The 15,000-nt window shown below is 39.5% G+C and overlaps 1 protein-coding gene across 1 annotated transcript in view; it reads left to right on the top strand.

The window, feature by feature from the left end:
- Nucleotides 1-15,000, top strand: part of LOC143020049 (uncharacterized) — a 612,923-nt gene that overhangs the window by 277,422 nt on the left and 320,501 nt on the right. Inside the window, exon 12 of the mRNA XM_076176217.1 lies at nucleotides 6,021-6,183. Within this exon, the coding sequence (XP_076032332.1) occupies nucleotides 6,021-6,183 (163 nt within the window). The remainder of the gene's footprint in view (nucleotides 1-6,020; nucleotides 6,184-15,000) is intronic.

Below are 15,000 nucleotides of genomic sequence, written 5' to 3' on the forward strand. Positions count from 1 at the left end.
GATGTGCAAGGAGTGAACATGAACGGTCGACCAAGGATGAGATCGATGGATGGGGTAAAAGGGGCATTGGGAAAGAGGGGAATGTCTGTTGAGGAAGGATGGGAGAGGACAGAAGATAGGGGTGAATAGAGAATGGTTGTGTATGGATGATGCCTTCATACATGAGGGGGGGATGGAGGGGTGAGGCAGTATGTGTGAAAAATAAACTGACCCAGCCCAAATGGATTTCTACCCATCTCCATTCTGCATGAGGGGACGGAGAGGGGAGGGGGGGTCGCCGAATTAATGAAGCATCCTTGCTATGGATGATCTGCGTCTTACGACACTGAATCTGACCCAGGTCAGTGGGCGGCATGCAGGGATGACCCGTCATCCAGGAGGAGCCAAGATAAAAGGGAGGGAAGGAGGTGGATGGGAGTGGAGTATGTTAAGAATGGAACGGATGAGAGTAGTTTTTATGCATTTTTTCTGCCTCCATTGTAAGGGGGAAAAAAGCCTTTGATATATATATATATATATATATATATAAATATTATATTTTTATATATATATATATATATATATATATATATATATATATATATATACAAAAGGCTTTTTACCCCTACATGGGGGGTAGCCAAAAAGAAAAAGGCATAGAAACCACTCCCACTCATTCCATTTCCCATATATTCCACTCCCCTCCACCCTCCTCCCTCCCTCTCATCTTGGCACCTCCTGTATGACGAGTCATCCCTGCATTCTTTCCACTCCCCTGAGTCAAAAGCAATGTCGCAAGACACAGCACATCCACAGTAAGGCCACTTCATAAATTCGGCGACCCCCACTCTCCGTCCCCCTATGTAGAAAAGGAGAAGACGGGGAGAAATCCCTTCAGACTGCGTCAAAATATTTTCTCATACATGCTTCCTCACCTCCCATCCCCCACCCACTCCCCCTCATGCATCACAATATCATCTATGCACAACCCCTCTCCATTCACCCCTATCTTATGTCCTCTCCCGTCCTTCCTCCACAGACATTCCTCTCTTTCGTAATGCCCCTTTCACCCCATCCATCCATCTCATCCTAGGGCGTCCCCTCATATTCACTCCTTCCACCTCTGCTTTCCACACTTCTTTTACTAATCTTTCTTCACTCATTATTTCCAAGTGTCCAAACCATCCTAATACCCTTTCATCAACCCTATTTCCCAGTTCCCTTTCCACCCTTGTTCTCCTCCTCACCTCCTCATTTCTCACTCTATCTAGCCTAGTAACCCCTGTCATACTTCTCAGACATTTCATCTCAAACACATTCAAACTCCCTCTCTCTTCCTCTCTCATGTTCCATGTTTCTGCCCCGTACAATTTTGTTGACACAATCACTCATTAATATAGCCTCCTCTTAGCATCCATTCCCAGATGTCTATTTCTCATTACACTTTTCAATCCACCAAGGCATTTACTCGCTTCTCTCAATCTACATTCTACCTCCAGCCCCACTCCTCCCTTTCCTACCACATTCGCACCCAAGTATCTAAAACTAGCCTGCTGTCACTCTCTCCCCTTATACATCTCATCACCTTACTGTTACCCACATTTATTTGTGTGTGTGTGTGTATGTGTATGTATATATATAAATATATATGTATATGTATATATATATATGTATATATATATATGTATATATATATATATGTATGTATATATATGTATATATATATATATATACATATGTATGTATATATATATATATATATATATACTGTATGTATATATATATACATATATATATGTATATATATATATATATATATATATTAAATTGTACAATATACAATATCTTGTTTATTGGCTTATTTGTCACAAAGATATTTGTTTTTATTTGTCTGTTTCCTTGTTTACTTATCTAGACAGAAACTTCTCTTGATGGCGATTGTTCTCTAATGTAATCCAGAAATTGAAGTGCCGTATGCCTTCTTAAGGAGGGAGGGCCCACGACATCAGTGGCAGCAACCCACTTTGACAACACTTCCTTTCTTCAATGGATAATTTGCATGGGTATCATGCCACTATCAGTTTTTCTCACACCTCTTTGACTTATTGAATGGTACATTAATTTTTGCTCTATTTCACAATGGCAGTTTCTTTGTAGGTGAAATTTTAGAGCATTAAGGAATTTTTTTTTTACCCTGGGTCTACAATCTCCAGCATCTAAATTAATTTCCTGAGAGCATTTTTATTTATATAAGTACTTTTAACTGATTTCGTCAGTGTATCACCTTGGCTTTGTAGTTTATAATAATTTTCTCATGCTCCTTCTCTGTCATAAAAAAAAAAAATTATCACATCATATGTACACTTTTATTCTGTTTAGCAAAGGCTGTCTTAAAAGGTTCCCCTTCTTCTGCTGTTACAGTTTCCTATACATAGTGACGCCACGAACCCATATTTTAGTTATTTGAAAATTTTCCTTGCTAATATGGCTTTAAGAGAGCCTCCGTAATTATAAAATTAGAAATGGTCATATTTCCCTTGCGCTTCCTCCTGGTGTCACATGTTCTTTCTTCGTTTACAGTACGACTTTTCATACATATTTTTCACTTCCACGTTTTTGTATTCATTGTTTATTCTTTGATTACTACTCATTAAGTCACTTCAGATATTACACAGGATTACAAAGGCGGAGCATGCCGACAGGAGAGCTTTTGGTCCATATCTAGGTCGGATGCGAAAAAAATCATAATAATAATAAATGAATAAATAAAAACTATAATAATGTAAATAACAAATAAGATACATAGATAAATGCATAGGTATAGTTAAATAATAAACAAACAGGTAAAGAGTAAATAATAATAAGTTGACATACAACTAATAATAAATGAGAATCAAACAGACAAATGATAACAAAACAAAAACAAATAATATAAAATAAATTATAATCATTACAGCATCTTACTTAGGTGTCTATCTAAATGATTCTCAAAGCTTCGAACAGATCTACATTGCACTACCTGCGCAGGAAGTTTATTCCATTCATTAACTACACGGTTGCGAAGTTGTTTGTACCCACTTCCAAATTGAACCTATTTCCGGACAGTTTGAGACCATTGTTTCTTGTCTGATTCTCATTCAATGTAAAAATTTGGTCACTTTTGAGGTTGCCAATTCCCTTTATAATTTTTAAGACCTGTATCAAGTCACCTCTGACTACGCTTTTTATTTTTTAGGAAAAAATAGATTCATATGTTTTAGTCAATTATTGTATGATTTATTTTTTATATTTGGAGTCAGTTTTGTGGCTCGCCGTTGTACTTTTTCCAGTCTGTCAATGTCTTTAATGAGATTCGGTGACCACACGGAAACAGCATATTCCAAATGTGGACGAACTAACGATTTATATAGCTTGTTAATGAGTGATGTACTTTTGAAGTCAAAAGATCGCGCAATCAGTCCTAGAATCTTATTTGCTTTCTCAGAGGCTGAAATACACTGCTTGGGTGATTTGAGATCATTACTGATAATTACGCCGAGACCTTTTTCACTATTCACTTTTGTTAACGAATTTCCAAATAACTTGTAATCGTATTTGCTGTTATTTTTACCTATGTGCATTACCTTGCATTTACTTGTGTTTAATTTTATTAGCCACTTTTCAGACCATTGCTGTAATTTATCTAAATCTTATTGAATATCTAATTGATTTAATTGATCATTTGCCATTCCGCACAGTTTTGTATCATCAGCAAATTTGGAAACAGTAGATTTTAGTCCATGGTTTATGTAATTTATATATACTATGAATAGAAGTGGCCCAAGAACGGAACCCTGAGGAACTCCACTTGTAATATTTTTCCATCTAGAAGTTTTTCCAATTAAAACAACTCTCTGTTTTCGACCATTCAACCAATTACTAGTCCAACCTAATAGGCTACCACTTATTCCGTGTGAAGCTAATTTAGTAAGTAGTCTTTCGTGGGGGGCGGTATATAAAGCTTTTGCAAAGTCTAGATATATTAAATCTATATTGTTTCTTTTTATTAAAAATATATTGTTTCTTTTATATGTATACATATTTTTTTCTGATTTCTGAATATCCCTGAAATACTTCTACCTCTCTCATTAGCCCTCTTTTCTCTGTTTACCATAACTTCTCCTTTAAATAAATTCAAAATGCCACTATCTTTTTTGACCGTATAACATAAAGTAATTTTCCATTCACCATATTACATATTTTCCAATTCCGTTACGCATTCTTCCTTCCTTTCATATTTCATTTTTTATGTCCTTCTCTTTAGACCATAATTTGCCCTTATATACCCAAAAACGTACCATATTATGATGAAGAGATTCATGTACCAACCACTTCCCTCAGTTATATCTTTTACCATTCTTTTCCTCTTCTCTTCACTCATCCACCCCTTAACCCAGTACTCAGCCTCCATCGGCCTCTCCTCCAGTTCTGACACACCAGTGTTCTGATCAGGCCTGCATTTTCAAGCCCTGTGTTTGTAGCTTAATGTCTTTTACCCCCTGACATCAAATGTCTTCTCTACTTCCTTCCACTTGTTAATTTCTTCATCCATAAATCGCGCTTTAAAGTTGTTGTTTTAGTGAACACAAGACTTTCTATTTCTTTTTTTATTTTCATAGAGGGACAAAATGGAGTCTGAATGGATCAAAACCCAGTTCTGTTCTGTAACAGCTGGTTAGATATATGTTTAGTTAGTCGGAATAGTCTGCGTACGGTGTCATTGGGTCCAAGGGTGCAAGGCCTTATCTCCACGAACACACGTACATTTAAGGGCAATCGAAATCTGACACGGTGGCGGGAAATGCCCTACATGTTCGAAGTGATGTGTGATAAACAATTCTAATGCATTAGTTTGTCTGCGTGTCTATGTATCTATCTGTAGTATTACTTCGGTGTAAACGTACGATATATATGATTGTTTTATGATTCACCAACAGAATTGTAAATATATTGCTATCAGAAGTTAGACGTGTGCAAGTCCACACATATATTTGTCAATCTCATATGTTTGCAACTTCATATGTATGCATACGTATGGAACACAATTTGAAGCTTACAAACGTTATCAATGCCAACACATGCAGACTGTGAAGGTCTTCACGATTTATTAGCTTTCCATCTTAAGTCACATTTGCACAATATCGTGACCAAGTCTCACATCTAATCCTGTATATTGAGGTTAAATGCATCTTAGCTAACCTCATCTACCTGTTGACGTAAGTTATGATATATTTTTTCTACATACTACCAATTTCATCTAATTCAATAATGACCTTGCACGATGTAATGGCATTTTTTTTTTAAGACACAAGCTTTACAGTGTCCTAGGCTCTCCTCTACTATGATTATTATGTTTATCCTACAAATAATACACCAGGATAGGTATCACCATCACCATCACCTTTATCATCACCATCATTATCATCATCATCATCACCATCATCACCATATCACCATATCACCATCACCATCGTCATCAACATTACCACTACTAAATCCATCATAACAATCGCTTTCACAATCACTATCGCCATCACATTTACTATACCCATCACCTTCATCACCACGATTTCCGTCATCGCGAGCACATAGTCACATAATCACTTTCAGTCATCTTCACCTACATTTTCACTGTTACCGCCAACAATTAAAGTCACCGTTCCACCATTGTTACCGTCACCGTCACCGTCACCGTCACCGTCACCGTCACCGTCACCGTCACCGTCACCGTCACCGTCACCGTCACCGTCACCGTCACCGTCACCGTCACCGTCACTGTCACCGTCACCGTCACCGTCACCGTCACCATAGACGTTATGTACTTTCACATTTACTCAAATCAAACCTACCACCACCGGGGGTACGCCCACGATAACCACGGAATTACCCACAATATAGCATATTCAAAACAAAAAAAATATTTACCTTGTTCGGCACACGAGATATACTCGTGTGTCTTAAATACTAAATATGCTAAAGGTTCTTATTTACTCTTCCTTCAGGGATAGCAAGCTTCCGCGTCTTCTTCGTGAGTGTGTGGGGTCAGTTCGGTGCGTGGCTGCTATGCTGGTCCACGTCTCTGCCGCACCTCAGCACTACCAAGAGACTCTGGTTACCATCCAGCTCGCCTCTCGTGTCCATCGACTCCGGAGACGTAGGTTAAAGGTAAGATAGTGGAGAGCCAAGACTTGTTAAAAAATGTAGCATAAATAGTTTCACATATCTGCAAGAAAACTGACGTAAGTATTCATAATACCAAACCTAGAAACTGAATAAATTCTCAAAAGAATATCTACATAAGAGCATGTTATATTTGCAGTTTATTCAAAAGCCTTTTATGGTAATGTCAACCTAAGTAGCTTGTCATGCATGGTGCCAGATTATATTACTCAACAAGATGTCCTCGTGGAACTCCCACGTGTAAATTGACTTCTATGTTAAAAAAAAAAATTAGAATAAGATAAAAGGAGGCCGGTACTCTGATCTGGCAAAAGAAGTATAGTGGGACAAACTGAAGTAAAAAAAAAAAAAAAAAAAAAAAAAAAAAAAAAAAAAAAAAAAAAAAAAAAAACAAAAACATAATACAGCAGTGTGGACACACCTTTATTATTACAATCTGAAAATAGGTATCACTTTTCCCTGAAATAACATAAGCAGATATGATAGCAATAGTTGTAGCATTACAGTGGTATTATTAGTAAATAAAGTAGTAGTATTAGTTGAAGAAGTGAAAACAGGCAGAAGTATTACTGCCAGTATCTACAAGTTTCTCTAGAAATAATTATATTTATAAACGCAAAAAGAAAATTTATAAAGAGAATGTATCGAATGTGGATCCAAATTTTTTTTATTCCTTCCATCTTGACGCACTTTGTTGGGCATAGTTTTAAGTGACAGAAATAAATAATTTTACGTACACACAATATGTGTTATGACCAATAATACACAAAAATGAAGATGCTCAATTAAAGTGGAGATTTTTTTTTACTTGTAAGATCAGTTTTTCTTAATCTGAAAAGTACTAAGACTGTACGAGAGTGCCCAATGAAAGTACATTATAATGGGAAACAGAGTATTATATATTAAAGCACTCCAACAAAACGTGCGTACTCTAGAATGGCGTGATAGAAACTGATGCCACTTTGAGTTGGCGGGAAAACTCACGAGCAGAACACTTGGTTCGTACAACATGTTCATTTTAAAAACACAAAATACAAATTATGTACACAATGATAACAATGTACAACAACTTTAATTCGTTTATATAAGGGGAAAACACATATCTCCCGATCTAATAATATATACACACAATATTCACAAATATATGGTGCTGACACGTATACTATAACATTGCTCGGCCACCACCACTCGGTGACCCCACCGAGCAAACGAAAAGAAGAAATGACCAGGAAAGACAAAACCAAACCATATATAACACAGTCCACACGCAGTAGGCTAATTACACAATTATGGAAAAGAATAACATTAGCACACCGTAATACATAAACATAACATACATAATTACTTGACATATAAGGACTATACATTGGAATATATACACAAAACAATACAAGAAAAATAAGTACTGCATACAATTACAAGAAACATACATAAAAATGTACACAAACATAAGGAAAACACAAGAAATACACAAAGGAACTGTACACAAACACAAGAAATACACAAAGGAACTGGCGCCAGTTAAACACGAGAAAAACACAGCAATTGCCGGACGTCCGGGACATGATACTTAATAGCTAAACATTACAAAATGCAATTCAAGACATTACACTTAAGAGCTAAACAATAGTTACACATTTTGCCTAAGAAAGAGACACAAAGTTGGTAAACATCACAAAAAATACAAGACACCATGAATACATCATAAGCAATACACAAATACAGTTTAAGCAGACAAAGGACCCCTTGACCGAAGATTATAATTATAGATATAGAAGATAGCTATACAAGGCATAATTTGTACAGGGGGCATTGGGGGAGGCCGGGTAAATGCTGGGATAGGCACTTTCGTAACCTCAACCCTATCCGCGTCTAACACTTTGATCAGTCCCTCTGAGGGATAAAAGATTCTGAACTTATTAGAATGTAACTGTTCCGTCACCAAAAAGGGACCTATAAATCTACAATTGATTGGCAGTCAGGCATGCTTTTATACACATGATCCCCATTGATGATTTTAACAGGCTTAGCTCGTAGATGCTGGTTTTTAAACATCTTGGCCTTGGAAACATCAAGTTGATTTCTAACAGAACTATAAACAGAATGCAAAGTGTGACTTTGGAGCTGGCTATAGTCCACAATATTGTAAAGGGGACGAGGAGGACTATCAAGCACATCATAAGGGAGCCGTTTTTCCACTCCATAAATATTATAATGAGGCGTCTTACCGTAGAGACATTAATGGGGCTGTTAATATAAACACTGACATGGGAAAGTCAATCCTCCCAAGATTCATGAAGGTTAATAGCAACGTGCCTGAGTACGTCTAAAATCTTCCTATTCGTCATCTCAACAAGACTATTGGATGCAGGATGGTAAGCTGTCACGAATGTTTGCGTGATGCCGTAACGCTCACAAATGCTCGTTAAAACCTCATTCCTAAATTCTGACAAATTGTCACTAAGGAGCACTGAAGGAGTAGTGTATGAACAAAAACATAAGAACGTAAAGCATGGGATACTACTGGAGCAGACTTGTTACGTAAGGGAGCCAATATTACGAAACGTCTAAAGTGATCTACATACGCAAGGACATACACAGAACCTTGAGTACTACGAGGCAGTTGTAAAAGGCCTATAGCCATAGTCTGAAAGTGGCGAAAAGGAGTAGAGTACTCTAAGATGAGAGCAGTGTGCGTAGAACATTTGTTCTGGGCACAAGAGCTACATTGGGCTACATGAGAGGTAATGTCTAGTCGCATTTTTGGCCAAAAGCACTTCTTACGTGCCATAGCCAGGGTTTTGCCACGACCTGGGTGACCGGCCTGAGGGGCATCAAGAACAAGGGACAAAACAACAGTCAAGGATCACTAGTTGTGCCACATCCTGCTCAAACATTTTCACATTACGAATAAGAACCTTGTCCTGCAAAGAAAATTAGGACAGTGGAACAGGTAAGTCTGGTAAGGTTGTATCATCACCAGACTCCAAAGCATAAATGATAGCAGACCAAACAGGGTCCTCACGCTGAGCTTTGGCTAGATCCTTCAGACAGAAGTTGTCAATTACTGTAACAGCAGCAAAAGGGATAATACGTGAAAGTGCATCAGCAACATTCTTTGCACGCCCTGGAATATGCTTAAGGGTTGGGTTAAATTCTTCAATCGTGAGAAACCATCTGGCTAGGCGACCTGTTAAATTCTTGCATTAGACAAACTGAGTGACAGCAGTGTGGTCCATGTACACTGTACAAGGATATCCAAAAATGATATCACGAAAGTGCTTTAAAGCCCAGACCACTACCAAGGCCTCCAGATGAATGACAGAGTATCGAGACCCAGCTTGTTAAGAATGCGACTAGCATATGCAAGAAAATAGGGTCTACAGCCGTCTACTTGCTGCATAAATACAACTCCAATACCTGTATATGAAGCATCTGTACAAATATTAAAGGGAAGGCTATAGTCTGGGTATTCCAACACAGGGGCGTAAGTTCAAGTTTCAAGGAATCGAAACTTTCCTGATGAACATCACGCCATTGGAAGGAAGTATCCTTCTTGAGGAGACGTGTTAGTGGGGGAAGCAATAAAACCAAAACTCCTAATAAATGCCAAAAAGTACCCTGCCAAACCAAGGAAGGAACGTGCATTCTCAACTGACTTAGGTATAGGGAAATCCCTAAAAGCTTTGACCATATCATCAGTAGTGTAAATACCATGTTTGTCAACATCATGACCTAGGAATTGGATGCTAGACTTAAGAAAAGAACACTTGGGCAAATTGAGTTTCAATCCAGCAACAGCAAACCGTTGCAAGTCCATGGACATCTTAGTGAAGTGGCTCTCCACATCCTTGGAAACTAAGATAAAATCATCCAGGTAAACATAAAGTCCGTTGCCTATTAGACCATGAAAAATAAAGTTAATCAAGCGCTGGCAAGTCAAAGGAGCATTCCACAACGCCATGGGCAACGAAGCCATTCATAATGTCCATTGGGAGTAGAGAAGACCGTGACCTTACGAAACTCCTCCTCCAGGGGTATCTGTCAAAAACGCTCTTTCAATTCTAAGGTGGTGAACACCGTATTACCAGTGCCAATGGACTGAATATGGTCACTTAGTACAGGCAACGGGTTTTGGCCAGGAATAGTGACCTCATTAACTCGCCTATAATCAATAACAGGACGAAAAGATCCATCCTTCTTAGGCACCAACAGGAGGGGTGAGTTCCTCTTTGAGTGAGACTCTTGTACAATGCCTTCACGTAGCATGTCGTCAACAAGGACTGGGTAACAAGCCGACGAAAGTTAGGCAATCTATAAAAGGGAAAGTAAAGAGGACGAACACCTGGTTGAAGATTAATTCTATGAACCACACGATCTGTAAGTCCTAATGGAACACCAGGCAAAGCCAAAGCCTGACGGTGGGTCATGAACAGTGCAATGAGACGAGGCGTCTCATTAGGAAAATCAGTCTCACCTACAAACGTTGCAAATTTGGCGGACAAGAGACTGTAGTACAGAAGCTGCAATGATAGGAGGGGAATCCCGAAAAGTATCAACGTCAAATATTTCAAGGGAGCCTAAGTAACTGCCAATAGAGAGAGTGACAGAAGCACCCGTGACGTTGGTTACCATAAATGTGGTAACATGATCCTCGTGAAGAAAGTCCCTGCCAAATCAAGGCGACGAACTCGAATAGCCTGGCTGAGAAAAAACGTCAGACCCAATTGGAGCACCTGAAATGCGCACCGGAACTCGAACTGCACTTGTAGGTATAATACAATGCTCTCCAACAATAATAGCAGCACAAGAAAGTATAGGAGAGTTAAAGCGAGGAGGTCCCTTAAGAGGCAACTGAACAACCTGATCATGCACAGGAGGGGAGTCACAAATGGAAACTGGCCTATCTGTTGCAGGAATAACAACATTACAAAAAGTCACTACACGGCGACTAGGAGATATATCAATACCATGTGCTGTGAGAACATGGATACCCAAGAGGCAATCACACATAAGTGCAAGACCAGACACAACAACAAAAGTGACACGGAAAACTGTAGTATGTGAGGAAAACCTTAAGGGAATGCAAACAGACCCAAGAATAGACAAGGGGGCACCTTGTACAGAATGCAAACTATTACAAAAAGGAAATAAAGGGAGATTGTACAAACCACGAAGAGCATAATAAGCTTTTCTACTTATGAAAAAACATTCTGCACCAATATCTACAGTGACTGAAGGAGGTGTATTCTCTGTAAGAAATTGGAAGGTAAGTAACTGTGAAGACTCCGCAGCCATCAAGGGGGTTATCTGGGACCTCACAGTAGAGGTTCAAACCTTTGGGTTGGGAAACGAGCGCTTGTGAAAATGGGACGGAGATTGTCTAGGCTGAGAAGATGTCTCTGTTCTAAGCTGCAAAATCTTGAAATACTGATCAGTCGAGTGTTTACGATGACCATGGATATGGCAATAGCTAAACTTATCTTGCGGCTCTACTCTAGAGGGGTCATGCGTCAAACTAGAAGAAACATCCGATACATTCCTACGGACAGGGGACTGTCTTGACTTGTACACATGACGCTTACGGCGAAAACAAAAATCACTTGAATGACGACTTGTTGCAAAATGTATATGTGAGTACAGGAGGGGTAAATGTAGAGGAGGGGGAGCTGCGAGTAGGAACTGAAGACTGTGGGGGTGGAGGGAACAACTAGGAATATTGGCTTGTTGCTGACTATTACTAATACACAAGGAACCAGAAGGCCCTTCCCTAAGTTTACATGAAAGCTTAGTTGCAAAAGACAGTAAGCTCTCATCTGCCATATACCTGAGAGAAGAGGCAGCTCTCATCTCGAAAAGCGCTAAGAAAAGAATATAAAAAGAAACTCCAGAATAAGGCGGTCCCTCTCCAATGAGATGGTGCCATGATTAACCTACTCTGAATGGGAGAGAGAATCTAAGGCTTCAACTACAATTTTGCTGGCTTGAGCCTGAGCACGCCTATAGTCAAGAGTGCCCAATTTGGATGTAAGAACATCAGCCAGATTAAAGCACCATTGAAAAGAATTGCCTAATGTGGTATCAGAAAAAAAGGGAAATTATACCAAAAGTGGTCATAGTCATAAACTAAAGAATTGGGGTGGAGACACGCCGCACATAACATCTCATAAGCTAAAGAATTAGGCACAAGCTGTGACATTATAAAAAAAAAAATCAGACCCCGTTGAAACATTAGTATTAACAATACAGTCTTCACACTGGTGAAGAAAATCAATGACTTTGTAATGGGGATCTTCACAGAAAATTTCATAACAGTACGATCCTGATGTAACCGTGTGAACGTATTCGCCATTGTCTGAGGTGATGTTTGGGTAGAAATAAATGAAGGCACCTTATGTTTACTAGACATCGCTAAATTAGATCTTGGAAGTACGATCCCACTGCATAACAACATTTATTTGAAAAATGAAAATAAATGCTATATACATAAATGAGTATTGCGACAGCTCACAAAAATACATGCCCTGTTACATGAAAGACGAATCCATCTAAGCAGGCAGTCGTAAAACAATTTTCATTACACAGGAAACACATAAAAATAGATAAACAATAACACCAGTTTTCTTACAAGCAACCAAAGAATATGTGATCGTCAACAAATGACGTTACGGAAGAGACAAACATGGCTGCCAAGATAACACGCCTGGCTAGAAATGTAATTATATTAATTCTCTATAACCACATAATAATATGACACTGCATGCAGAAGCAATAAGAAATATACATTACAAGCCTGAGTACAATAAAAAACACTAAAAAGGGCCAGTCACTAGAGAAACCAACGAATGTAATTCACTGGCCGACAGGATTGGGCAGAGAGAATATTGTTTAGAAATCCTGGCCCCTCCGGCTCCAAACATATAAACGGCGCACTGAGGAAAAAGAGGCGATCCAGTGACGAACGGAGATGGCTATAGTATAAAGTTCAGAGCCAACACAATGTCAAAGGGAAAACCACGTGGGACCACAAAAAAATCACTTGGCGCGTCCAAAGAAAACTGTTCCTGCATCAAGTACGCAAAATTTTGTTTCAACTCACTGGTATTGGTCCAATGGCACTGAATAAAATCACCTAGGTGACCTGGTTGCAAAAGAAAGGGAGAAAAAAAGTGAGAAAAAGCACTCGATCCCACGAAAATGGCTGGCCAGAATTTTCGATTGTTCAAGTTTACACGCTCTACTACGAGAGTAGTAGAGCGTGTGTCAGGATTAGAAATGGAGAGAGTGAGTGGAACTTCGTCATGGATGTATTATGTCGGCATGGCTGTTCAACTTATACATGAATGGGGTGGTGCGAGAGGTAAAGGCAAAGATGGTGGGTCTGGGATTGGAGATGGTTAAAGAAAATGGAGAAAACAAGGGGGTGAGCCAGCTGTTGTTAGCGGACGACGCTGCGCTTGTGGCAGGATAGGAGGAACGATTGAAGAAGTTGGTGACAGAGCTTCGGAGAGTATGTGAAAGAAGTTAGTTGAAGATAAATGTATATAAAAATAAAGTGATGAGATGTACAATAGGTGAAAGTGACAGCAGACTGGAAGTGAGCATTAAAGGAGAGAAACTGGAAGAAGTGGATAGTTTTAGATACTTGGATGCGAATGTGGCAGGAAAGGGAGGAGTGGAGGTGGAGGTAGAATGTAGATTGAGAGAAGCGAGTAAATGCCTTGGTGGATTAAAAAGTGTAATGAGAAATAGATAAGTGGGAGTGGATGCAAAGAGGAGGTTGTATGAAGGAGTGATTGTGCCGACAGCACTGTATGGGAGAGAAACATGATTGAGATGAGGTGTCTTAGAAGTATGATAGGGGCCATTAGGCTGGATAGAGTGAAAAATGAGGAGGTGAGGAGGAGAACGGGGGTGGTAAGGGAGTTGGGAGATAGGGTGGATGAAAGAGTATTGTGATGGTTTGGACACATGTAAAGAATGAGTGACGAAAGACTAGTAAAAAAGGTATGGAAGGCAGATGTGGAGCAGGTGAACATGACGGGACGACCTAGGATGAGATGGATGGATGGGCTGAAAGGGGCTTTGGGGAAGAGGGAAATGTCTGTTGAGGAAGGACGGGAGAGGACAGAAAACAAGGGTAAATGGAGAATGGTTGTATATGTATGATGTTCTGATGTATGAGGTAGAATGGATGGGGGATGGGGGATGAGGTGGTATGTATGGGGAAAATTTGACGCATCCCGAAGAGATTTCTCCCCGTCTTCTCATTTTCTGCATGGGGGGACGGAGAGGGGGGTCGCCGGTTTAATGAAGCGGCCTTGTTGTGGATGTGCTGTGTCATGCGACACTGCCTCTGACCCAGGGCAATGGACAAGATGCAGGAATGACCCGTCATCCAGGAGGTGCCAAGATGAGAGGGAGGGTAGAGAGTGGAGGGGATTGGAGTGTATTAGGGATGGAATGGGTGGGAATGGTTTTTATGCCTTTGATTTTTGGCTACCTCCCTTGTAAGGGGGGAAATCCTTGGTATATTGTAAGTTCAAAATAGCGTCCGAAATACGAAATGCTCAAAAGAACCGTTCACAATACTGTTTAAACCGGTTGCCACCATTTATACGAGGGTGGCCAATGAGAGTATATTACAATGGAAAACAGTGTATTATATAAATTAAAGCACTCCAACAAATCTTGAGTACACTCGGATGGCGTGATAGAAACTGACGTCACTTTGAGTTTGCGGGAAAACTCACGAGCAGAACACTTGGTTCGTACATGTTCATTTTACAGACACAAAATACA

The sequence above is a fragment of the Oratosquilla oratoria genome, chromosome 3 (assembly GCF_046742065.1).
Source record: "Oratosquilla oratoria isolate Oo_2021 chromosome 3, ASM4674206v1, whole genome shotgun sequence".
In the NCBI taxonomy this organism is placed as follows: domain Eukaryota; kingdom Metazoa; phylum Arthropoda; class Malacostraca; order Stomatopoda; family Squillidae; genus Oratosquilla; species Oratosquilla oratoria.